This window comes from Penicillium argentinense (genome assembly GCF_028826775.1).
Source record: "Penicillium argentinense strain IBT 30761 chromosome Unknown utg000004l_segment0_segment0, whole genome shotgun sequence".
In the NCBI taxonomy this organism is placed as follows: Eukaryota; Fungi; Ascomycota; class Eurotiomycetes; order Eurotiales; family Aspergillaceae; genus Penicillium; species Penicillium argentinense.
In genome coordinates, this window is record NW_026622663.1 from 5,002,850 (window position 1) to 5,028,598 (window position 25,749).

Here is a 25,749-nt window from a genome sequence, read left to right on the forward strand (position 1 = left end):
GAAACGAGGAACGAAGTGAAAGGGGTTACTAACCTGCGCGAGCTGCCCGCAAAGTTTCGCTGCGTTCGTCTCACTGTAAAATCCTCGCCCGTTCTCGCCGCTGATTCGTCGATTTTGGCTGCCAAGACTTGTTCTTGTTCGCCCATGGCTACGTTGTCTTATTGCTCATCTACTTCTCCATGCTCTCTTTTGATTGCTGCTTCCCTCTTTCCATGCTCTGTTTTGATTGCTGCTTCCCTCTTTCCATGCTCTGTTTTGATTGCTGCTTCCTTCTTTCCTCCTTAGGCATCGTACTTTCCCATATTCGTATTCAGGCTGATCGTAGTGGTCTCCGACAGAGTCGTGATATCAATGGCGTTGAGCGAAGAACCTAACTACATCAGCGTCTTGGTTCTATATACGGCATGACCAGCGATGCTAGGATGGCCAATAACTTGTTTAAAGTTGCGGGGAACAGGGTCCGACTGCCGGAGCCAAATTGTCAACGCAATTGTCGCTGGGATGAACCTTATCGGACGAAAAGACGAAGTAGTCCTTATGGCGCCGACGGGTGCGGCCGCCGATAATATCGGCGGTAATACGTACCATACATCTTTAGGGATATCTATCAACCGTTCGCGTGAAACCGGTATGAGATCCAGAGTGAGACGGCTTTGGTCTCGCAAGACTATCATGATTGTGGACGAAGTCAGCATGATGGATCTACGCATGATCAGCGTGATTGATAATCAATGCAAGATCGTCAAAGCCCTCGACAGATCCTCCCTGATCTTTTCGGTGGCCTTCCTGTTGTCATCTTCATTGGTGACTTTTTCCAGTTTCCACCTGTTCTGGGCCCGGCACTATGGAGGGAACCAAGAAGAGGCATAGGTGAGGATGATAACGGTCGGCTACTCTGGCATCAATTCAAAGAGGTGATCATTCTGGATGAACAAATGAGGCACGCAGAAGAAGACACTGCATTCCGCGATTTGCTATCACGAGCTAGATCAGGGAATTTAACCGAAACCGATCGATCCTTCCTTAATAGAAAAACCGTTACGTCCCTAGTCAGCCCTCAACTGGAAGATGTCACCACTGTGGTTAAATTGAACTCTCTGCGACATCAGGTGAACCGCGTTCGATTAGAAGAGTTTGCCCGGACCCGGTGCCAGAACATATATATCTTCCCCGCGCTTCATAAGCGCACCAAGTCCACTGGCTCAATGAACCTACGACTCCATGCCGACGACTTACTCCAGCAGCCGGACCAAGGCACCAAGATTCCTTTCCCAGGACTCTTCCTATACACCCTCAATATGCCAGCCGTCATACTGACCAATATCTGCACCCCACTGGGCCTAGTTAATGGCGCATCGGGGGCTGCGGTAGGCATCGTGGTCGATCCCACAGGTGCGTTCATCTTTTCTTAGAAACAATATAGTACATAACCACCTCATACCTTATTACTAGCCGAATTCATTCAGATCGACAACCTTTACATCATGTGCACTAAACCACCGTCGTGTGTTATATTTAAACCGAACAGATCAAAGGCAGCCGTATTTCAAGACCTTGAACCTACAGCTATGCCAATCTTTCCATTAGAACGATCTGTCAGGATGAGGAATCGATGTACTGGCTAGTACTGAAGATGTCCAAACGGAATAAGATGATTGATTGTAGGTACTCCGATCGGTTGAGCGATCTCAGGGGTCTTTATAGTTGAACTATGGCGTGTTATGACACCATACTAGGTGGAAATTGGGTGAACGATGAATAAGCCAATCCCGAATGGTCCTAGTGGTATTTGACCACCTCCTCAGTTTGTCACGATCTGTTACGATAAAAGGCTACTCGGTCCGAAGGAAGCAGATCCCTATGTGCCCAGCGTTCTGCCTCACCGACTACAAAGTGCAAGGCTCAACACTTTCAGCTGCGATCCTCGACCTCAAAGATGACCCCACCATCCGGGGCCGAGATCATCACCGGAAGTATTGCTCGATGTATATCCAGCTATCCCGCCTTCAATCCTCTGACGGACTTCATCTCCTGCAGAAACTCGATATGCATGACGTCCGATTCGGACCCGATCCTCGACTGCTAACTGAAATGGAAAGACTTCAAGAACGAGAAAAAGAGACGATTACTGCTTGGAAGGAAACTTCTGATATATAACGTCACTTTCTATCAGAATAGAATTTCGTATATTCAACATCTATGCTCATCCAATCACATCTTACACTACATAATTATGACGAAACTTATCTAAATTCACGATGATTAGCTTCTGTGCTTTAACTTCATTAGATTCTGGGTTTGCCGACAAGTTCTGTTCACTTACATACTTCGGACTACTGCTTAGGATAGGATGTCTTAGGGTTATGCACGGGCTTGGATAGAATTTCAAACTTTATGACCTAAATCACTCCTATCGGATTCGGGTTGTTGTCTTCCGCAACCTCAACCACGCTACGACCTACCTAGCTATAGCTGTCGCAAATCCCGCTATACCCGACATCGCCTATTATTACCTCTTAAAGGAAAGAAGCTAGCTTCACCCTATGGCCCTTAACATCATATCATATACATTTAGGGTCTATATTTGCTACCTTCATTTAGCAATTTTCGCTTATAGGGATATGATTTGGTTAAATTCTCTAATAATGTTCCCTTATATATTATATTTAAGTGCTTCTTGAAGTTCTTTTGTCGGTGTGGTTTGTTGTAGTGGTTAGATTCATTAACACAGCACCATCGACATCATGACTCCCATCCACTTACGCGTCTTAAAATTGTTTCAGTCCGGTAAAGTTTACCACTTGTGCATTTCTACCTAAAAGGTTTAACTTAAAGCTTATTCTACTTCCCTATACTCACAGAATATATCGAGACTACCTTTCTCGCCTTGTCTCTCGTACTATGACATCAGCCGCTGCGCGTCTTCACATGCTTTTGTTGCCTAGTATGCATGATCCACCTCCCGTTATGGCGAGGAGATAATACTAAAATACTACAATCTTTCACTCGTCCTGAAGCTTATATTAAATTGGTGTCCTATGCGCTTTGCCTGCAAACCTTTAGTTTTCGCTGACACCGTCTGCATTCAATTTGTCGTCCTTATGCCAACTCAGGTTAACTCCCCAGCTATTCTCCATTTGAGAGACTTCATAAACAGCGTGGGACCTGACCTGTCTCGACCGGAGCAGGGACTTGCTCTACAAATTGAGGCGTCTTTACATCTCCCTTTTCAAACGAATCTCTACTCAGACGATGTTGAATTGAATGAGCTTCCAACTACCATACACTTCTTCGCCTCGCCGGGTAACCCTCAATCCTACGAACCCAACAAGTTTATCTATGCTTGGGGTTCTTTCTTAAGTTCTGTCGACCCAGATGGGGCTCTACATCTAATTCTACACGCCCATGAAGTTGACTGGTAAGATATGAATCACAAAGCCATCTTTATTTCCTCGCCGCTAAAGGATTCCTTAGTCACCCGGGCGATCATACCAATTCTCATACGTACAATATGCACTGCCCAGAGGCTGCTCTCCCTACTGTTAGCTTACTGGGAATAGTCCAAAGTGGAGGTGGACAGTTAAACAACGGACCCACTCTGTTGTATTACGACCTCGAGACTAATGTCTATGACCCCTCTAATAAGGCGTCTGTGACATTTACAGTTTCTATTTACTTCAGGAACGGAAACCGTTGGACAAAATTTCCCGTCCTTTCTACGCAATCTCGCATATTTATTACGGGGAGAATTTTCGGCATCACTACCAACACGCCTCGGCTCGCAATTGGCGTGGATGATGTTTTTTTTATTCCAAATCTCAGCTTCATTACTACAGCTCCAGTGACCCCTACCTCATCGGTGGGAAAGCAGAAACAAGCAAATAGATGGAACAGTCGTGCCAACTCAGCTACTCCAACAAAGAGACCTTATTCCGGGAGAACGGCAATTGGATACGCTAGGCAGAACGTTATCGATTTCTTGAGTAATACTTTTAAGCAAAACGATTCATGTATTTCACAAGCGAGCCAGCCACCCCAAAAACACCACATAAGCACGGTATATTAGAGCTTCATATCTTAAAGACCGCATCTGATGTAGATGAGATATTAAAATCAGATGGACTAATAGTATTACTGATCTAAAGATCCATATGAGATAATTACAATAAGTGCTGATGGAGACATTCATATTCATATCTGTCAACTCTGAGAGAGGTAAAATACTGTGGATTCTCCACTGCTCTTGGTTATTCAGCATCCACCCACATTGCAATAGTAATTGTATGGTAATTCGGGTCATTCTCGGAAGAACTGTGATGTAATACGCAGTTTATAGCCCCTGGATCATTTTCAACAGATCGGAACACACAGACACACTCTCGTTAATCCATCTCATGCATCAATTGGCCGTCCCTCGATACTAGATGATACACGTATCCGACATCCTGACAAATGACATAAAATCGATTATACACTAGTATTTTAGTTCTCAGGTTCCCCCACTATCTCGGTGCAGATCCATTCCTATTCCTTCTGTTGCCCCAGTCTTGTTTCTTAGGAAAGGAGCTAAAATGCATGAATTAAGAAAGGAAAATACTAACTCTCGATTAATAGCCCCTCTGTGGCAGAACAGATGGCTGCCTTGCGACGAGCCTGGCAGCGAAGATGTCACCCAGCGCCGCTGCAAATCTCATCCGCATGGGATGGTCCCATGTTTTCTGCGCCAATAATGCCTCCCGGCTAACCTGCATGACTTTAACGTCAATAGTGGCATGTTCATTACCCTGGCCTCTTCCAAGCCCGACAACTGCATGTTTATTGATATACCCACAGCTGCGCCCAACATATGTGACTCCAGTCGCAGGATCGTGTACTTCGAATCCAAGCATCCACCGTGCACCGTCACTGTGACTGGGAGCTGAGATTAACGGAATCACATCATGCATTTCAAACACGTTGAAGCCTTGTCGCGACGCATGCACCTCTCTTGCAGCCACCTGCTCCCCATCCTGTAACACCCTCCAAGAGAAACCTTGGTGACGATCCGGCGGCTGAGAAACCGGGGTAGCGCGGGCTGAGTATTGAAAGTTGTGCAATAGAAGAATGGGAATGGTTTCAGTCCCGGGTAGATACGCCCAGCCGGTGCAGATCTCATGCGCGACTCTCCGCCCGAGCGTGGTGTGGAGCCTCTCAAAGGCATCTGCCACTGTCTGTGGATCTAAAAAGATTTCCCCACCATCTGAGATTGCGAATCGGAGGAGCCGATTGAGGGGCACGGAAAATGTCTCATCAGTGGGTATGCTCGGATGTGAAGTGTGCTGCACCCTGGTGCATGCGTCTCGGGCCATCTCGTCCCAGCAGCCCCAGAAGTGGTCGTGAAGAGAAATGGTGCGCTCGGTAAGGTGCGATATGATCGTCGGGAAATCAGGCTTGTGAGGCAGCAGGGAACCCAATAGGTGCTCGAAGAATCGCATCGTATAGGGGAACCATTCGAACACCGGGGCTTCACTGGCCACGTCGAAGCGGTGGTGGTGTAGATCATCGGCCATGGTGAACGTCGTCGGGCCACTACAGACATTGGCCGTATCCAAATCGACCCCGCTCGGCTCAAAAACCAGGTCGTAGAGGACCTCGTCAGGGTCCGCTGAGCCGCCGTCATGCACCTCCAACACGTCCGGAGAAATGCGACTTGCAGGCAAGGCTTTCCATGAAGGGTTTAGCGACCGAGCGCTGTCAGGATCGACAAACTTGAGAGCGAGGCTGGTAGGATGAACGTCAATCAAGGGGTGGGTGTCGGTGAATTGGATCTGAGGGGCTGCTCGGTACGAGTAGAGGGTGCGTCCAGCTCGTTTGGGCCTGCTGATGAACGCAACGGTTGACGTACTTTGCAACCGTCTGCCTCCGCTGAAGACGTGGGATTGGACACGGTCGCCTTCCTGTATCTGGCTGATCACTCTGGTGGTCCCATCAGCGAGAAGCACTGGTGACTGTGCCGAAAAGCAGGAGGAAGTGACGGGATTCTTGTAATACTGGCACTGCATTACAAACACCTCCCCAACGGGGAAAGGAGGCAACTTAACGACACAGAGATTCTGGGCTTTCAAGTCGGCGCAGCCGAGATAATCGCTTTTCAACCAGCCCCTGTATTGCAACCATTGGTCTCCGGTGAGGGAGGGAAAGTAACCAGGGTCGATGGCATCTTCACCAGTTGTGAAGCTCTGGTAGATTTCTTGGACCTCCTCAATGGAAGCTCCACAGGCCAACAATTTGACCAGATGAATGTAAACTTCCAGTGTGGGGTTTTTCCAAGACCCGTTGGCTAGCTGAGCCCTTCTCAAGGACCGATAGGCTCTGGAAAGAAACAGGGATCTATACTGGGCAACGTAATCTGCGGATGGCGCCAATCCTGCGACCTGTCGGAAGTACTCGGCATACAAAGCACTGCATTGCTTGTTGAATTCCGAATTCACCCAGCGGATATGCTCCTGGAACTTATCTTCATAAAGATGAGTGAAACCAGCGTCATAGCAGCTGTTGGCCAAGAGGGCGTTGGAGCCATACAGGAAGGCTGCCTGATTGAGATCCCCGATAGTGAAGCTGGGTGGAGACAGGCCCCTGTCAATGCTAGGGAACACGACATCTGCATACCTCCAGTTTGAGAGCTTTTGCATCATGCTCACCACCATCAGCACTACCGGGTGGTCGTGGAAGAATGTGGGTCGCTGGGCATCTTGCTGCGTCGCATAGAACATGCCCTGAATCACCGCATCAACATGGGGGCGGCTGGAGCGATCGAATTCTTCATGGCTCTGGAAAGCCTGAAAATGAGAAGAGGGGTACCGGTTCAGTACTTCGATGGGATCCATGACTGAGGCGTAATGGGCAAGTCTTGTATGATCAAGTGCAGGTTTGTCGTAATGCGCGAGGTGGATGGACTTTCAGCTGGCCACACGTCTTAAATATGGGTGGTTGATGCAACTGCAGGGGTAGGATTTCCGTGGTTGCTCCCGATCAAGCGTGGTGCAGCACAGGTCACATATACTCCTCAGCTGCCCGCTGCACAATGTAGAAGTTTGTATGCATAATGAAACAAGGCAACACGTCATACATGTAGGTCCATCACTCGAAGATCTCGGTCCCCCCATTAGGAAAGGTCTGTAGCGGTCCTGCAACCATATATCTGCCCATCTGCCGTCGCCATCTGCTCAAGGTTACCAAACCTGTCTTGTGTCAAAGCAGAGTACGACGATTTTACATCGCTCATATTGAATCATGAATGACTTGTTTGGCTTGACCTCTTTGTCTCCTTGCAGACAATCCTCCAATGGATCCACCACCCACTCGACCCGCGCGCAGCGCAACCGTCTATACAGGTCCAAGATGAAGGCTCAGTGGTTGCCACAAGGTAGGAAATTCCCATATAGCACCCAACAGAAACGTGTAAAATCTAACCTTTCTCGCCGGGGTTTGACAGGTGCTCGAGAATTCCACCGGACCAATCCCCGTGTCCTTGGCCTCCCCGTGCCTTCAACCTGCAGTTTGAAAAGCCCGACGAGACCCCAGAAAGTGCGGAGCCCGTGGAGAATGCCAAGATTACCTTCAACGGGTTTGGCAATCCGGCTCATGGACTGAAGCTTAATGGTCACCACGTTGGCCCCGAGGACTTGAGTTATCAACCTGGAACCAGTGGCTGCACTTTCGGCAGCACTGTTCGGGTTGATGGACGCCCTGATCCCACTCCCGTCGTGGGCCACTTCGACTTCACGCCCTCCTACACCAGTGCGCTTGGCAGTCTGGAAGTGGGTGAGCATGACTATCCGGTCACCCTGGAGCCCGCGTGGGTGACTTTTAATGCGGAGGTCTCGGTCAACGCAGGCGCGTACTGGGACACTGCCGCCAAGAAGTTGGTCTGGGACGAGAAAGGCGAGGCATGGAAGAAGGCTTCCTGGGAACAGTCCATGCAATTTGCATATCGGACAGTGACGGATCCTGATGACGATGACGATGACGAACCTCTGACCGTCATTGAGAATTGCTTCACCGACACCCGTAAGTCACATATCGATATCATTCTCCGCAGTGTAACAACTCCAGCTAAATGCTACGTTTTTTCCCCTAGTCTCTAAGCCACCCACGCGCTTTCCTCTGATGCTGAAGGATCACGGGGACTTCAACTGCGCATTTGAGACTGTCAATGGCCAAATTACGATGGAGACCACCGTGTGGGATTCCGAGATTTTCCCACCGACTTCAAGAAAGAACTCCCCCGTCAAGTCCGTCTTTCCGTCTTCCTTTGTGGCTCGGTTCGATTGGGGTGGGATGTCATTTACTGGTGCTTTCAAGGACAAAGACGGCAATGTCGTCGCGGTAAGAGGCGATGTATCCGACGATGACGAGTCTCCTCTGCTCCCTGCACTCGCGAAGAAAGAGGGAGCATCCCTGGCGAAAGACGTTAATTATCCTCTCAACTATTTCGTCGTGCCTATCAGCGCCCCAACAGCCAGTCCCCCGATAGGTTTAAAAGTGAAAGGGCTAATGGGGAACGACACTATGATCCAGGACGAGAAGGATCCTACCGGGTGGGCTGACTCGGTGAGCAAGCTGGCCATGCAGGATTTCCACGATATCATCATCTTCTACATGGATCAGGAACTCAGAGACACCTTCGTGGGTAAAAACCCAGCGCTGAATGCTAACATTAAGGCTATTGCGCTGAGTGGCGGAGATGAGACTGCAAAGTTCTACAAAAGCCTGCAGGTTCCGTACCTGACTGCGATGCTGGCAAACAGTAGGAGCTCCGCTGCTAGAATGGATTAGAGAACGAACCGCTAATTTTCAAATAGCTACGGTAGACGAAGCAAAGAGTTGCAACGGTGTTCGAGCTGAGAAGCTCCTCAAGGAAATCCCCGCGGACAGCAAGGTCTACAAAGCCCAGTCCGCAGCGTTGTATCGCTTCCGGTACCTTGAGAAGTTTCCGGACACCAAGAGGTTTATTCAGGACCAGAACGACAAGGACTATTCGGCGGCGATTGACAAGACAACCGAAGTAATGAAGCGGCTCTTGCGCAAGAATACCAGCGGTCTAGAGGCCAGTAATCCCAAGGGTGCCGATAGTCACAAGGCCAGCGTGGCCAAAGCAGAAGCAGACATCGACAAACTAGGCAAGTGGGCAAAGCAAGAAAATCTTTACTGGGCGTTGCGTCTACTTTACATGGTCCAGAAGAGTCAACTGCCGCAATGGTATGCCATGTATATGAATGGCAACCTGAGTTCCAGCATCGGCATGAGAATCAAACAGCTAAATGGTGTGTTTGAAATCCTTGAGAACAACAAGATCAATAAAGACGGGATGAGCTTTTCGGAAGCATACAACGACACCATTCGGGCCTTTCAAATGCGTTCTATTATCCCTCAGTTGGTCGACCTGGACGGCTGCTACAGTGATTTCGACTCGGTCCTCAAGGAGAGTCTCAATCAATTCTGGCTTCACTACAAGGATAGCAAAGACCCCAATCTGGCCGAGCAGGCTAACCAGGCCAAGCAGCTCTACATGAATGAAGAGCTCCGACATAAGTTCATGACCTCCCTCAGGGCCTCGAGTCGATTGTCCAGTGCAGCGTCATCGTGGAGTGTGATCGTGCAAATGTGGGAGGAGACCGTCCGGACGCAAAGCTGGTTTAAGGCAGCACTTGTCGTAAACGAAAAGTTCTTTACATGCATGAAGTATGTTGCTGCAGGCGCTCTATTGGTGATGCCTTTCTTACCCTTCTGGTCGACGATGAGCACCGCGGACAAGGTGATGTGGGGAATGTAAGTAGACATCCCATCCAATCTTGTATCACCCGTGGCTGAACTGACACAACACGCGCACACACAGATCTGTAGCCGGTGTCGTTGCAGCCGTTACCATCCGAATTGCAACTGGCGCATTCCGGTATGCTCTTTTCTTCAAGGAGATATCTGGGTGGTATGACACTCTCAAAACCATCTTTGGCTTCGAAACGGTGATCGACAAGATCCCCCAGGCGGCCCAGAAGGTAAGATGGCATGGAAAACGCATCTTTCGCTGCGGAACTGACCATAAAACGATAGATCTCCAGCAGTGCCGGGCGCTATTTCTTACGCACTGCCAAACAAACTGCAATTCTGGCGGAAGAGGAAGCGGCGCTCCCATTCGGGGGGATTCGGTATTTCTCTCGCTTTTCTAGGATGTTTGGACGCAGTTTCTCAGAGCTCCTTGGAACTGTGGCAGGGTGAGTTGTGGACAGCATTACGTCTTGGAAGATAGCACAATGTCTAACTGCCTCGAATAGCTTTGCCTTGGCTGCTGTGTGTCTGGGGTTAAGTGCCGCTTCGCTGGCCAAGGAGACGGACCCACTTCTCATTGCCGTCGATGTGCTGATGATCCTGTCCTCTGCGGTTCAGATACTCGCCATTGTTGCAGGTTGGGCAATCGCCGCAGGAGTGTCCAGTAAGTGAACACTGCCCCAGTGCCAGGGAAGAAACCCCCTTATCTAACTAATGATAGCCGCTCTCGGTACCCTTTCTCTAGTCGCTACTTGGGGAGGGCCTCTTGGCATCTTGTTGGCTGTAATCGGCATCATCATCGTCATCGTATGGGCGTTCACCCACAGTAAGAATCCCTCTTCGCTCGGTTGATTCTTGCCCTATCCCCTCCACTGACCATTTCCTAGAGGAAGAAACCCCTGTCGAAAAATTCGTGAATAACTACGTGAAGCCGGCCGGGCTGTATATGAATTTCAAGGCTATCGACTATATGGAAGGTCTCGCAGCCACTGCCACCACTGCCTCTCGATATGGGGTCAGTGTCTGCTGGATGAATGACACCAAGAAAGCGTACCTTTCTCTGGACGCACCACGGGCGACTTCTGGCAGTGTTAAAGGCACGAAACTTCTAGACTTTACGAGCGATACTGTCTGGGCATTACGGACAGACGGACATGGTCGTAGTCAGATCTACACGCAGAAGGCTTACCAGGATCCGCAGGCCGGTACTTTGCGCCAGGTGTGGTTTCTCTCGGCCACGGACAATGAAAAGGGCGTCTGTGCCCGCAGACTCCCCAACAAAAGCGAGGATGAAGCGAAGTACAAGGAAGCTCAGAAGCTCACACACTGGGTGGTATCGGTCATGGCAAAGCCGGTAGAGGATGCCAATACCAAGGCCCCGGTCAGCGCCCTTTGCTCCGTCTGCTATCAGACCCGAGATGGAAGTCAGAAGCTTGCTCTAAAGATGGACGAGAAACAGCAGCTTACGCTTACTGCGCCTTCACTTGCATTTAAGTTCGACACCTGGCTCTTCGAGATACAGTCCCTAGGGCCTCTTCCGTTCCACTACAGCAGGACACCATGGACCATCCATACATCACACCGGGTAAGCGGGAAAAAGCATCCACAGTTGTACGATGATGCTAACAGTCAGCAGAATGAAAAAAATAGAGCCATTTTCGACGACCCTCTGGCCACCAGCACGGGGTACAAGTGGACTATTGAGCCGGCTCTAGATGATCGGTTCTTGGAGCTGGTTACAACCTCAGGAAACGACGAAGGAACAATCCGACTGAAAGAGGGTGCTGAGCCAAAAATCATGTCCAAGACTTCGTACACGGTGAAATGCACCTTGATGGTGAACGGCACGCCTCATGGACAACAGCAGGCAACAGTGGAAATCGAGGTAGTCTAGTTGGTGGCTAGATGGACACCCTAAATGACTAGGGTGCTCGAAGAATATAACCTCTGGATGGCCAATCCGACCAAACGCCAAGATACAAACAAAGTCCTGGTCTGTGTTTCGTCTGAGGTTTTAGTGCAATTAAATTTCAAATATATTAGTGCTTATTATATCAATCTTAGATATCCAGTTTATACTGTGCATGGCAGTTTAATTCTCTTGTAGCGTTTCCACCGATGCATGTCTTCCATGACCTGTCCCATTATCAAGGGCTATTAATTTACCCTCCCACATGGTATTCCGGGCCTGGTGGGTGGCGCACCTTCCCGGATCCCACGGGTCCCATTGGCCGATCCGGGCTTATCGGGCCTTATCGGCGGGCGGTGCCCCACCGGAAGGCACTCAGTCGTCGGGAGGGGAGGCTGGGGCCGATTTCCCGCCTTCCCAGGGGCCCACCAGTCCATCAGGTTTACCTGTAAACTTACCTCCACAGGGAGGTCAGGGAGCAGCAGGTCCGTCTTATCTTTGAACGATGCATACCATTTGTAGTCAGGCTGGATTCAGACCAAATCGTCAGCTTTCAGTCCCGTTTCACTCCCCTTTCACGTAGAATCACGTCAGATGGGCTGCTGGGCATCGTTACTCACATTGTCCTTGACTCGAGGCATCTTGCGCAGTAGTAAATATGGTAGAAATGGATGGAGAAAGGTCGGTGAAAGAGGGAAGTAGATGTAGATGTAAGGTAATGTAAGAAGTGTAACAAAGAAAGTTGGTGCCTCAGGTTGAGAATTCCACTGAGGTCTCAGGGGGCAGAATCCAGGTGAGCCCAGGGTGCTCTCAAGCTGAGCGCAGGGGGGTGGGGCAAATCACATGACTCTTGGCGGTGCTGAGCGCAGGGGGATTTTGTATCATATAATGTATTTATTATAGTTATACCCGTGCCTTAGTCAGTGCCCCCACTCGCTCCAGGTCGTCGCCAAGTGGGTGCACCACGCCACGCCGATAACCACGCCACCCCAATAAAAATTTCACCACATTGAAGCATTTCATCACCTTATTCACCAACCATGTCCTCCGACCGAGTCAAAATTGAGCAGCAGATAGCGAAGGCAGTAGAGTACACTGCCTCGCTTAAATCGAAGCCAAATTTGTCTAAAATTGCGCGCGAATATGGCGTTCCGTATCAGCGTTTTAGGGCGCGTCTTCAAGGTCGGCAGGCCTTACACGCTCCTAAACCCTACCAAGAGACCCTAGATCCCTGGCAAATTCAGGGCCTTGTTCACTGGTGGAAATTCTTTGATTCAGTAGGGTACAGACCCTCCCACCAAGAGATTATTGCTGCTGCAAATCATATTCTCGCGCCTGAGTCAGTAGGCAAAATGTGGGTTTATCGCTTTGAGGAGAGGCATCTTAAACCACTTGGAACGCGTATTGCGCGTCACCGACCTGTGAATAAGAAGCGTCTTGAGGCAGAGGATGTTGGAATGCTTGAAATCTGGTATGGCAAGCTTCGTGAGTATCTGCATTGCGATGGCAATAATATGATACTCACGCATAACATTTACAACTTTGATGAGACTGGATTTATGCTTGGAGTAGGCAAGACGACTCGAGGGCCCTCACAGTATAGTGATAAGCGCTTTGCCTCACTTGAGAAGGGTACACTTGTCTCTGTCATTGAGTGTGCCTGTGCCGATGGAACGATGGTAGAGCCGCCTTATATCATATTTCCAGGTGCACGTCATATGGAGTCGTGGTATGAAGGCAATGTGCCTAATTACCCTGTCAATGTTAGCGAAACTGGTTATTCGAACGGCGAGATTGCACTTGACTGGATCAAATTATTCGATAAGCAGACATATGCAAAGGCAGCAGGCAAGCAGAGGCTGCTATTATTTGACGGTCATCCATCACATATTACTGTCGAGTTTCTCCAATATTGCCAGGATAACAACATTATTGCCTGGAATTTTATGTCAAATTTGACACAATTATGCCAACCACTCGACCAGAAGCCCTTTCTTGTCTATAAGCAGGCATATAAGGCACAGACATCGCACCTACAGGCAGAGGGGGAGATTCGATGATACTATACACAAAGGCGCGTCTCTACATCAACTACCAGATCTCCGCAAGCGCGTCTTCCAGCGCTCTACAATTCGTCATGCCTTCCGTGATACAGGTCTGGTTCCATATAATCCAGATCTAATATTAGATAAGGTTAACCTAGGCCTTACCTCTAATATTACTGTTACTGTTGATGAAGGCTGGCTTGCCAATACACCTTCACCACCTCCACAGAGCAGTTCACCACTCCCCTCAAGTCCTATCAAGACCCCTCGCTCTGCTCGCCGTGTTGTTAAGAAGATTCTAAATAAAGATATCTCTAATAACCCACAAGTCGTGCGAGGTTTAGACCTACTATGTGATGGTCTATTAGCAAATGTGGAGCGGAACCGTCATCTTGAGCAGAGCTTCCAGAACCATTTCAGCGCTCCAAAACAGCGTACAAAACGGCAGGTCCAAGGCAAAGGCCTCAGTTCTATCACAGGTCGTCTATATCCTCATGATGCACAAAATTCAATTATAGAGCGCAAGGCACGTGAGCAGAAGGCAGCAGAGGCTCGCGCAGCAAAGGATGCACGACCAAACTTAGGTGAAAAAACGCCGATTTCTCCTATCTCTCCATGTACCGGCCAGCATTTAAGTTTGTGACACCAAACACCATTTGAATCCGCCAAGGTTGTTCTAGATCATTGTCTGGTCAATCAGGAATGCCAAACAATGCGTCTCATGACACCAGAATAGATTCTGCTGTCGCACCTCACCGTCGAAAAGTTGGCTATTTCGACTCTCTTGCCAAGAGCGTGACGATTTCCTGATTGAGATAGCGTAGCGTGACGATTTCCTGTTCCGGATTAGTGGATAGACTCAAGACCAGGCCAGTACCCCAGATCGCTCAGCCGCAGCCAATAATACCGATCATATCCCTGTCAACGCCTGAATCCCTGCCAAACTGGCTGACTTCCTGCGATGATTGGCTGATCTCTGAGCCACGTGTTGTTGAATAAGGGGTTCGATTTGACGTATCAAATTATCCTTTTCTAGCTTCGTGCACTTTCGCACTATCCCCTGAATGAAAGTCTCCGTACGTACTTTTCTTCCTGTTTGGCGTTCTTCAAGATGCCCAGAAAGCACCCGTCTCAATTGAATTGTCCGCAAAGATCTCATCCGCGTTTTAGTGCCGATGACGCAGAGGAGCGGACACGGGAGCGCCAACGCCAAAATCGAGCCCGTCGAAGAGTAGTGAAGACATCGAACGACGCGCTGGTTACTCCTGTGGAGGATGAACGTTGGGCTGAGTCCCCTCACGTACTTTCGGAAGAGGAAGGCCCAGAGCATCCCAATGAGCGCGAAATTATCGCCTCCGACTTGGACCACGCGAGACGTGTGAGATTTGCCCATGACAAAGATGAAGATCCTCAAGTCACCCATCGCCGTCGTCTTGATGCTATCCGAGCCAAAAAGTACCGAAAGCGCCGCAAGAATGCCCTGAAACGAACGGAGTGAGAGTAAGGGGAAACGAATGCACGTGACACGAACTATATATTTTTTCATATTTTCGCGACTCAACAGACTGCCAAAAGTCCAGACAAAATCGTGGCGAAAATGGACCGAAATCGCGATGATTGGCTCGCCGTGCTTCGGTATCATTGGACAATAGGCTTTCCAGTGATATTGGACAATAATTATACCGGAAACGACTCTAGTTTTCCGTTCTTTGTCCAATCCGCTCCCCTGCTGGCGTTTTTGTAGCTTTTCAATGTTGTTGCTCACTCTGACTCCATCCGCACCATTGGGTTTTTGCTGCTAATTTCGTTTCGGGGATGGCGTTCGCGCTAACATCACTGAAAGGATTCTTATTGGGTTCGGCTTCGCGTTTCCGGAACTTTAACACATGCTAGCACCCATGCAGCCCCCTTTCGTCGTGGACCTCGTATCCTTGTGATGGGGACCGTTGTCTACGTTTTTGGCCCAACATTGTCGACATCATCATTCTCTTTTAGTGAAGATATTCTGGCCTTATTATTGGTGTTGTGATCATGCGCTCTGCACTTTTACTTTCCCAAGCCTTGGTTGCCAAATCCCTGTCGCTGATCTACTACGTTACCAATTACGCTGCGAAGGACGACGTTTCTCCATGGCAGATGGTTGCGAAAGCTGCCTTACTCAGACAGTCACTTGAAAAGGCAAGAGTAGCGGATCCTCCAACAGAAGCAGACCTGCGCCTACGCGAGAAAGGTATGAACAACTTTGCCCTGCGATGCTTCAATACCCTTGCACATGACCGTGAAGTCAGTGGCGTTCAGGTGGCTAGTACTTTACTTCACCTCCCAAGCTACTACACCGTCAATTACAACTTCGTCAGCGTCAATCTTTGGTGGCTAAGGCAGTATATTCGCGCTATGACTCATCCACAAGAACTGCAAGGTACTGTAGGAGAGGAAGCCTGCACGTATAAAGTTGGCGACACTGCTCCTGTGAGCTTATTCGACAATTATAAATGGCGAGGGAAAAATCTGGCCACTCTCACGTTTTTTGAATATTGCATGCTAGTACGAATGAGAGATAAACAAGGCGCGGCCACCACCGACCTCGATTTCGACGCGGCACATCCGAGATACACCACACACGTACAGCATCTCGCTCAAAAACGTGCTCACGTGGCTACTGTTACATTCAAGGGACAGCTAACTCAGTTCCAAGAAGCCGAAGATGCCATTTCTGGAGGACATCCCGCAACAGAAGCCATTCTGAATGATGTCGCCCAGATCCTATTGGGCTTGTTTGTTCCATGGCATGATTTATCTGCGATCTTGAGCCAGTTTACATCTCAAGAAAACATATACTCCATAGTGTGGACCATTGCGCAACCAACCCTCGCACCGCATAATCGAGAATTCGCTGCGAATATTGAGCTTCTTCGCAAGTCTAAAGGAGACTGCCAGGCAGATGCGAAGTTACGTGCATCGACTCATCTGGACGACGATTTTTTTGACCGACAGATTGTTGATCTCGACCAAGGAAGTTTCGATTCTGATAGTGATGAGCACGATGACGACTTCCAGGCTCAGAGTGAGAACTTTACCGCAGAGACTCTGATCGCCGCCTACCACACAATCAGACAAGTCTGGAGCCGAGAGTCAACTATCACAGCGCACCGAATCCCTGCATTAGCCCGCGGAACAACACCAGGGCGGAATATCCAACACTTCAACCCGCGACCAATTACCATTCCCACTCCCTCTGCCAATGATATCTTGGGTGTCAGATTTCTTCCACCTTCCGTACTACAATGCTGGGAACGTCGTCTCAAATGCCTTGCGAGCACGAAAGACAATGCTTCCATCGCTGAACAGCAGAACTCGTCCTTCCAGCTAGATGATTTCGACCAAGATATTGGAGATGGCTTCCTACAACCTATGCTAGTAGGCTCGGACGTGTTCCACTCTCTACAGGATCGTCGATTTCAGCTTGGTGAGAATCCAACAGCCGCCTCTCTGGTATCTTCAGTTGGTCAAGATATTCCTCTCAACAGCAAGCAACGATTGATCGTGGAAAAAATATTAGCCGAAGCTTTGGCATGCGCAGACCATCCATATGACTCTTCTCGACGGAAGCAACTCCTACTCTGCATCACAGGAGAAGGCGGCACAGGGAAATCGCAGATTCCCAAGGCCATTGTCGCCGCCATGGACCTCCTTGGTCGCAAGGATGAGATTATGCTGATGGCCCCGACAGGAGCTGCTGCAGACACCATCGGTGGGAATACGTATCATACATCTCTGGGCATCTCTATCAATCGCCTGCAGAAGAGCTCAATGGGCTCCCGCGTCAGAAGTCTCTGGGCACACAAGACCATTATGTTCATCGACGAAATGAGCATGATGGACTTGACCATGCTCAGTGTGGTTAACAACCATTGCAGGATTGCTCGTTCACTGGACAGGTCCTCCACTGAACTTTTTGGGGGACTACCCGTGGTCATTCTCATGGGAGACTTCTTCCAATTCCGTCCAGTGCGAGGTCCCGCTCTGTGGAAGGAACCAAGAGACGGCAACGATGAAGATGTGAACGGCCAAATGATTTGGCATCAATTCAAACAAGTCATCATCTTGGACGAACAAATGAGACAATCAGAAGACCCTTCCTTCCATAGCCTTCTCACGCGAGCGCGGCGAGCAGCTCTCACACAACGAGATGTAGATCGACTCAATTCCAAAGCCATCAGTTCACTTCTAGAGCCTCGGTTGGAATGTGCCACTGCCATAACCAAGCTAAACTCCATTCGACATCTGATAAATCGCACCCAGATAGAGCATTTTGCAATCACCAGATCTCAGCCCATTTGTGTCTTTCCTGCCGAGCACAGCCGTATCAAAACCAAAAACGCCACCAAAACGCGGCTACGGGCCGAAGACCTGCTCCAGCAACCTGACCAAGGGACAAAGATCCCATTCCCTGGTCTCTTTCTCTATACCCGAAACATGCCAGCCGTGATACTGACCAATATTTGTTCCCGTATTGGCCAAGTGAATGGCGCGTTGGGAACGGTGGTGGGTGTAGTACTAGACCCGACAGGCAAGTCGTCTTTCTCCCGAAAATAGTTTGCGCTGACCCAAATTTTCCAATCAGCACAATTATTTGAACTCAACAACCTATACATGTTTTGCACCAAACCGCCCACATTTCTTTTGTTGAGATTGAACCGACCGCAATCCGCCGAATTCGACAACCTTGAGTTTTCGGTAATGCCTGTTTTCCCATTAGAACGATCTATCTCCTTCAAAGGCTTCTCTGTACGAAGAAAACAAGTACCCATGTGCCCAGCGTTCTGCCTAACCGACTACAAAGTCCAAGGCTCAACCTTCACTGAAGCCATTCTTGACCTCAAGAGCGATCCCACCAGACGGGGCTGGGATGCTCACAGAAAATATTGCTCCACTTATGTCCAACTGTCTAGACTTAGGTCATCCAACGGACTTCATCTTCTCCAGAAGATTTCTGTGGAAGATATTGAATTTGCACCTGACGTTCGGCTAATATCTGAGATGAAACGACTCGAGAGGCTTCAGGAAGAAACTATCGGTACCTGGAATAAGACCAACTTCCAGCCTTGTTGAGATATGTTGCTGGAAGTATTAGAAGTATACACAGACACACTCGAACATTACAAGCACTTGCCAGTTTGACCTACTTCATTGCTCTTTGGAAACACAGACCTTCCTATGTAATTTCCAGTCCGCCTTCTGATGATCTCTTCCACAGTACGCCACCACCTTGCAGCGCCCGCACTTCTTCGCACCTTCTCTTCTGCCACAAATCTTACAACACAGTATCTCCTCAGGTCCCCAGGTGCTGTTGGAATGGCTTTCTTGTGCGACTTCGGCCATTATAATCTCGATTTCCTGCCTGGTCTGCGTTTCACATTTCTCTTTCTCGCATATAGGATGGACAAATACTGAAACGAAAGGTTCGTCCACATGTAGAAAAGACATCGGAGTTTGCAGGACTCCGACAGTAGGTGAGCCACAATTTCCACAGTGAGAATCTGACGCCCGACGACAATCCTTCTCATGTGCTTTCATAATAGGCGTTATAGCATTGAGAAAGCTATTCACATATGCAGGACGGTGCTGCAGGGATTGAGATTCGACTGTGATCAGGTGACTAGGAATATTATGGTAGAACATAAGTTTGTTGCTCGTATTTTCGCAGGTGAATTCAAAGCGAACTGGACGTGTAGCCATTACGATCGAATTCCTTCCTTGGAAATTTTATTTTAGGAGGCCTACTAAACTGAGTTCCACAGAGATCTTGGCCTATATATATGTTCAACTGATAAAGTTTCAACAAACTTGGGCCTTACCTATTCCGGACCATATAAACCTTCGATTCTTTTGCCCCTTATGGCTGTATCCAATAACATCACGTTTCTCCTATACTAACCTTCGTTTCGTTTCGTTTTCCTTGTCGTTTCAGGGCATCGGCGTGCGAAGCTTGCGAAGCTTGCGAAGCGCGCGTCACCAGTGCCAAATCCCATACAAATTTTGAGGCGAAATTGGACCAAAATTGCAATGATTGGTTTGTCGTGCTTCTATGTTATTGGACAAATGCTTTCAGTACCATTGGACAAATGCTTTCAGTACCATTGGACAAAGGCTTATTCTGGAAACGACTCTAGTTTCTTGTTCTTTGTCCAATCCGCACCTCTTTTGGTGTTTTGTAGCATTTCAGTTTTTCTCGGACTACAGTCGGAGCATTAGGCTTTCGGTGCTATTGTCGATTCGGGGATGGCGTTCGCGCTACCATGATTGAACTGAATCTTATCGGATCCGGCTGCGCTTTTCCGGAACTTTAAACATGTTAGAACCCATCCAGACACAGTTCCTCGCTTCGTTATGCTCGTATCCTTGTGATGAGGAGCGATATTTAAGTTCCTGGCCCAGCATTGTCGACATCATCACTCTCTTGTTGTGACGATGTACTCTGCATTTTTACTTTCCCATGCCTTCTTTGGTCGTCGTGCAGGATCAAATCCCTTTGTATGGCTTGGGAAATAATACTGTAAAGGTTTCCATTTGACTGCATTGACTACCTTGTATCAATCTGTTGTCCTGATACTAAATGTTCGTTACATATTGTAGTGGGGAGACCCCCTCCCCCTACTACATGGGTGCCATCCAGACTATGTGACATAGCCGGCAGTATACAGTGGCCGGATAGCTAGTTCTAGAATACACCTTCTTACACCTCCCGGACCTGACCCCTACATTTGGGCTTCTCGCTGTTTCCTGATTGCTACGCGTGTGTTTTGTGGTGGTTTTTCTGCTGAATCGACCCGCACGTCTCAGCGCGTGCAGCCATCGAGCGTTCCCCTCTTCACTAGGTACTGTGTACACAGTTAAGTGGACAGTGTGTATGCTCCAAAGCAAAAGTCAGTTGGTTCCTGTTGATAGATGTGTGTGTCGATATTCAGTCTAGTTGGAAAAACACCCCTAGATCCCACACGCCGGCCTTCGGCGGTCACAACACCGAGGCCACATCCCAGCGCAAGAATGCGTACACCAAGCAGGGGATGTTATCCATCGGTCGCTAGCGGTGGGTCACAGCCAGTTTGTTCTGACAGGAGAATATATCCCGACAGTTACCTTATTAGTTAATCAGACAGTTCTATCTGGGAATTGTTACGGACACTACAGGATTTACTAACTAGTTAGACCTGCTTGAAAAGCATAGGATCAAAGAGCGAGTGTTAGCTGTCACAACTGATAATGCGTCTAACAATTCGACTCTTATTTCATCTCTGCAAGACTCTCTTCAGTCTCAGGGCCTTCGTTCTGATACTCTTATTATCCGAGTACCATGCCTCGCCCATGTGATTCAGTTGAGCCTAAAGCAGCTCCTTGGTCAAATGAAAGCCAACCCAGTGAATGAGAATGTCGATACGGTCTGGACTGAAGAGCATACGAAAATAGCTCGCCAAACAGCAAGAGAGTATAGTATGGTGAACACACTTAAGAAGGTTTGATCTTAAACTATTCTTTCTACCTATCAAACATATACTAATTATACAATTGCTTAGATCCGAAACCTCGCTATCTTCATCAATGCAAGCCCTCAGCGCCGTGAATCCTTCCAAACCTCCAGTCTAATACACCTCGATTATTCCCAATCCAGGATGTCAGGACGCGCTGGAATTCGACCTTCTTAATGCTCCGCCGGGCTAAGAAGCTACGACCTGTGTTTGATACGTTCTGCTCCGAATTTCATCATTCTCATCTTCAGGTTACATCAAATGAGTGGCGGCGGGTTGATTACCTGATCTGTATCACCCAGCCTTTCTACAGATTCACAACTGCTCTCTCAAAAACAAAAGACATAACAATTCATACTGTTTTCAGTATTTACAATCGTCTCTTTAATCATCTTGAGAGCCGGATCCGCCAGCTACAACGGAAGAAGATCGGATGGAAAAGACAAATGCTTGATGCTCTGAGAGGAGCCGAAAGTAAGCTCAGGGATTATTATATGATGACTGACCTTGAAGGTCTTAGTGATATATACTCAACTGGGACTATTTTGGCGCCGCAGTATAAGCTTGAATTCTTCCAGACCTCAGATTGGCGGGATGACGAGAAGGACTTTGCTGCCCAATTCAGACAAGCTCTCGAAGCCCGAGTTATGCACTACGAGGTTAGTGTATATAGCTCTCTCTCACAGACTGGAGGTTTACAGACTGTGAAGCCTACGAGTGAGATTGATCTACTACTCGCTTGTGGTAGTCGGCCTACTGCCCCAGTCCCTGAGCTCACTCAGTATCTCGAGAGTAGTAATTGGTCTTCTATTCTTAAACCAAACACTCTTTCTAATTTAAAAACCTTAAACAGGCACGGTATCAATTCCTCCGCGCGAATTCTGGAGAGATCATGAACACAGATTTCCAGTACTCGCAGCTCTCGCTCGAGATTTACTTTCCGTCCCAGCCACAGGCGCAGGCGTAGAGCGTCTCTTTAACTCCGCGCGTGATATCTGCCACTATCGCCGTGGCTCACTACAATCGAGTACTATTCAGGATCTAATGCTTCTTATGTGTGGGATTCGATTTGTTCTAGAAGAGGAGCAGCTTGCTTTCGTTCGGGAGTACGCAACTGAGACTGAGATAGAATTCCAACAAGAAGAGATGGATGAGCGTACGCAGGAGGGCATTCTGGAGATTAGTGATAATGAAGAAGGCCCTGCGCAATATGATTCGAAGAGGCGAAGGAGTGTTAATGAGCCTGCCGAAGAGCCTGAGGGGGAGTCTGAGCCTGAGGAGCCTGATTTTCCTGAGCAAAACACACAGCGTGTTTCAGGAAGAGTTCAAAAGCGTTCAAGGTTATTAGATGGCTATGAGATATAGTTGATTTCTACAGTAATATCAAAATGCCCTCTTTTAACTGAATATCGTATATAACTAAGAGCAATCAATCATTCTTGTTACCAAGGCATTACAGCCAAGAGCACGCGTAAAGTACATAAATTATGAAAGTCACATGTACACTAGTTTTCGCCGTAAAATGGGTCGAATGGGCCAAATGGGCCGGCCCATGAATGGGCAGAAAATCGATTTTTCGGCCCATGGGCCCATGGGTTCTGCCCAGGTCTAGTCACAATTACATGACTGCGATTGAAGAATCATATCTGCAAAGGTAGAACAAACATCACGGAGAACGCTGGAATAAGGAATGCCTTATATGGCAAAATAGCGATGTTTGATCAGACATTAGAATCACGAACATTCCATTTACCTGCATCATTCCAGGTACGCAGTAATCAAGCGTTACATGTTGTATTGATATTGATGAGCAGAAAAGAATTATTATACTTTGATACTTTTGTGATTTTGTGTCGATAATTAAATGCCGGTAGACTAATAGAAACGGTTACTGTGGAAGCCCCCGTAAGGGATATTAAGTAATGACCGAGCAGGAGACGGCTAGCAGGTCATAGGTGTCAAGCAGAGGTATTACAATCATTCTTTGGGAATTTACCCTCCATAAAGACGGATGAGGCGCCATTGGCGAGGCAGTTTAGTGCTACAATGAATTTAGTCAAGGGAAGTCGAAGGAAAGTGCAGAACTGGCAGGCTCACCCATTATCACGTTCATGTAAAAATATCCAACCGTATCGACTAAAGAGCCGCAGAGCAATGGTCCCAGCATTAATCCAAGGCTGAAAGATACCCCACACAGGGAGGAAACGCGGGAGGATCCCCCATGGGCTCCGAATATGTGCGGATTCTTGGCTTGAAGGTCTTTGGCAATAGCTAAGAAACATGTCAGCATGGCATCTGGGGATACGGCAAGGGAAAATGCATAAAGGCAGCAGAATTACCCGACATTTGCTGACCGCCAGAACCGCGCACCAAGCAGAGAGCAAGACCAATTGACGATAAGGAAGTCAGATAAATGGCCTTCCCACCAGCTTCATGACTAGCCCATGGGAATCGATTGTCTCCGGGCATACCCAGGATCGTAAACAGCGGAGTTAGGATGACCCAGCCGCAAACAGTGATTGATCGAACGCCAACTCGGTCTCGAAGTGACCCGGCCACAGGACCCAGGAGAATAGCAGGAATTTGCAGGCAGAGAAACATCATACCGGCAGGCAAGCTTTCCCAACCAAATGCATTGCGTACATGAAGAGGAAGAGTAGTATCAAACCCAGCAACAACTGCAGAAGTGGTCAAGCTGTTTGTGAGACTGCAAAGGACTCTAGGATCACAAAGCATAATGCTATAAAACCCGAGGCCTGATGCATCCTTCGAGTCCGCGACCGATGGACCCCCTTCGGGGGCTTGATCAACGTCTGAGGACTTAGACAACAAGGTGGTGGTCTCTTCAGGTCCGATTCCCGTGACAGAGGAGCCAGGGGAATATAAAGACTCAGAGGTGGCTGGTTGCTTGATAGGTTCAATCATCGTAAGACGGGAGACCATATCTAGGATAAGCACCGCCATCGGGACGGACCACGCTGACCAGTATCCAAGCAGCTGTAATAGCACACCAGCGACAACGGGTCCCCCAATAACGCCCATTGATGCAAAGGATCTGGCGGTACCCATAACATGTCGCATCTTGTCCCTGCTCGTCATATCAGTTAGCGTAGCGAGGCCAATGATCCATGTGGCAGATCCCGCGACACCTTGTATGACTCGTCCTAAAAAGAGCGCCCATACTGAAGACGACCCGAGGCGGGAACGGTCAGCCAGAACTCATACCACTATGGCTATTGGAGGCTATTGGAATGAAACATACGTGAAGGATTGTACGCGACGAGGATTGTGCCTATCAGACATCCAGTCAGAGCAAGGAGTAGCGGGGTCTTCTTGCTGGGAGATTTATCGGCAAAGTGGGCGATGATAGGACCGGAGATCAAAGAGACGAGACCGTGAATGGTGAGCAGCGCAGTGGTGAGGCCCTGAGTGTGTGAGGGATCCAGTTGCAGATGGTCTTCGAGCATGTATCCTAGTATGGGAACGATGAAGCCGAAAAGTGTCAGGATGTCGGATACGTGTATCATCTAGTATCGAGGGACGGCCAATTGATGCATGAGATGGATTAACGAGAGTGTGTCTGTGTGTTCCGATCTGTTGAAAATGATCCAGGGGCTATAAACTGCGTATTACATCACAGTTCTTCCGAGAATGACCCGAATTACCATACAATTACTATTGCAATGTGGGTGGATGCTGAATAACCAAGAGCAGTGGAGAATCCACAGTATTTTACCTCTCTCAGTGTTGACAGAAAGGTTTCTAAATTGATACTCTCCGGTGAGCGTAGAACAACATGGAAATATGAAGAGCGACGACAATGACTTACCAGCAAACAGGGCGATGTACATAGACGAAGTTATGAAGAGCCTAGATGAGCGCAGGCCATAGCCAAAAGGCTTGGGACCATCCATGTCGGCCATTTCGATTTGGGAGACTATGAAACTGAGGGCAGAGAAAGCGTTGAAAGAGCCGGTAACGAGACAAATCAACTTGACATACGGCTTGAAGAGCTAGATGCGAATGGATGGCGATCTTATTGCAAAGATTTCATAGCCAATTCTCATGATCTCGCTTGCATTATCGTTTCTTCCACTGAATTAAAAGTGACCGCTACAGGTATTACACAGCCAATCGTATCAATACACTACGTATTAGGCAGTGACAATGACAAGACATGTATGGTAACTGTCAGGATGAGGAATCGATGTACTGGCTAGTACTGAAGATGTCCAAACAGAATAAGATGATTGATTGTAGGTTCTCCGATCGGTTGAGCGATCTCAGGGGTCTTTATAGTTGAACTATGGCGTGTTATGACACCATACTAGGTGGAAATTGGGTGAACGATGAATAAGCCAATCCCGAAGGGTCCTAGTGGTATTTGACCACCTTCTCAGTTTGTCACACCCCCTCAGCGTTCGCACAATCTCCAAAAATCCTCTGCTAATCGAGCAGGTTT

General features: G+C 48.4%; 7 protein-coding genes across 7 annotated transcripts; 5 read left to right on the top strand and 2 right to left on the bottom strand.

Moving 5' to 3' along the window:
- Nucleotides 1-537: 537 nt before the first annotated feature.
- On the top strand, nucleotides 538-870 carry N7532_004796 (uncharacterized protein; the record flags this gene model as incomplete). The annotated part of the gene is made up of 1 exon (XM_056617290.1): nucleotides 538-870. One exon carries the CDS (start codon nucleotides 538-540, stop codon nucleotides 868-870), a length of 333 nt encoding a protein of 110 aa, XP_056477647.1.
- Nucleotides 871-4,607: 3,737 nt separating this feature from the next.
- On the bottom strand, nucleotides 4,608-6,866 carry N7532_004797 (uncharacterized protein; the record flags this gene model as incomplete). Its single annotated transcript, XM_056617291.1, has 1 exon — nucleotides 4,608-6,866. The coding sequence occupies one exon, from the start codon at nucleotides 6,864-6,866 to the stop codon at nucleotides 4,608-4,610; it is 2,259 nt and encodes a 752-aa protein (XP_056477648.1).
- Nucleotides 6,867-7,380: 514 nt separating this feature from the next.
- N7532_004798 (uncharacterized protein) lies at nucleotides 7,381-9,814 on the top strand (the record flags this gene model as incomplete). Its single annotated transcript, XM_056617292.1, has 4 exons — nucleotides 7,381-7,391; nucleotides 7,475-8,049; nucleotides 8,120-8,788; nucleotides 8,844-9,814. 4 exons carry the CDS (start codon nucleotides 7,381-7,383, stop codon nucleotides 9,812-9,814), a joined length of 2,226 nt encoding a protein of 741 aa, XP_056477649.1.
- A 963-nt stretch (nucleotides 9,815-10,777) lies between these two features.
- N7532_004799 (uncharacterized protein) lies at nucleotides 10,778-11,701 on the top strand (the record flags this gene model as incomplete). The annotated part of the gene is made up of 1 exon (XM_056617293.1): nucleotides 10,778-11,701. One exon carries the CDS (start codon nucleotides 10,778-10,780, stop codon nucleotides 11,699-11,701), a length of 924 nt encoding a protein of 307 aa, XP_056477650.1.
- A 1,055-nt stretch (nucleotides 11,702-12,756) lies between these two features.
- On the top strand, nucleotides 12,757-13,776 carry N7532_004800 (uncharacterized protein; the record flags this gene model as incomplete). Its single annotated transcript, XM_056617294.1, has 1 exon — nucleotides 12,757-13,776. One exon carries the CDS (start codon nucleotides 12,757-12,759, stop codon nucleotides 13,774-13,776), a length of 1,020 nt encoding a protein of 339 aa, XP_056477651.1.
- A 2,535-nt stretch (nucleotides 13,777-16,311) lies between these two features.
- Nucleotides 16,312-18,357, top strand: N7532_004801 (uncharacterized protein; the record flags this gene model as incomplete). Its single annotated transcript, XM_056617295.1, has 1 exon — nucleotides 16,312-18,357. One exon carries the CDS (start codon nucleotides 16,312-16,314, stop codon nucleotides 18,355-18,357), a length of 2,046 nt encoding a protein of 681 aa, XP_056477652.1.
- Nucleotides 18,358-23,343: 4,986 nt separating this feature from the next.
- Nucleotides 23,344-25,210, bottom strand: N7532_004802 (Polyketide synthase enoylreductase; the record flags this gene model as incomplete). Its single annotated transcript, XM_056617296.1, has 4 exons — nucleotides 23,344-23,558; nucleotides 23,627-24,375; nucleotides 24,564-24,759; nucleotides 25,117-25,210. The coding sequence occupies 4 exons, from the start codon at nucleotides 25,208-25,210 to the stop codon at nucleotides 23,344-23,346; spliced, it is 1,254 nt and encodes a 417-aa protein (XP_056477653.1).
- Nucleotides 25,211-25,749: the final 539 nt, after the last annotated feature.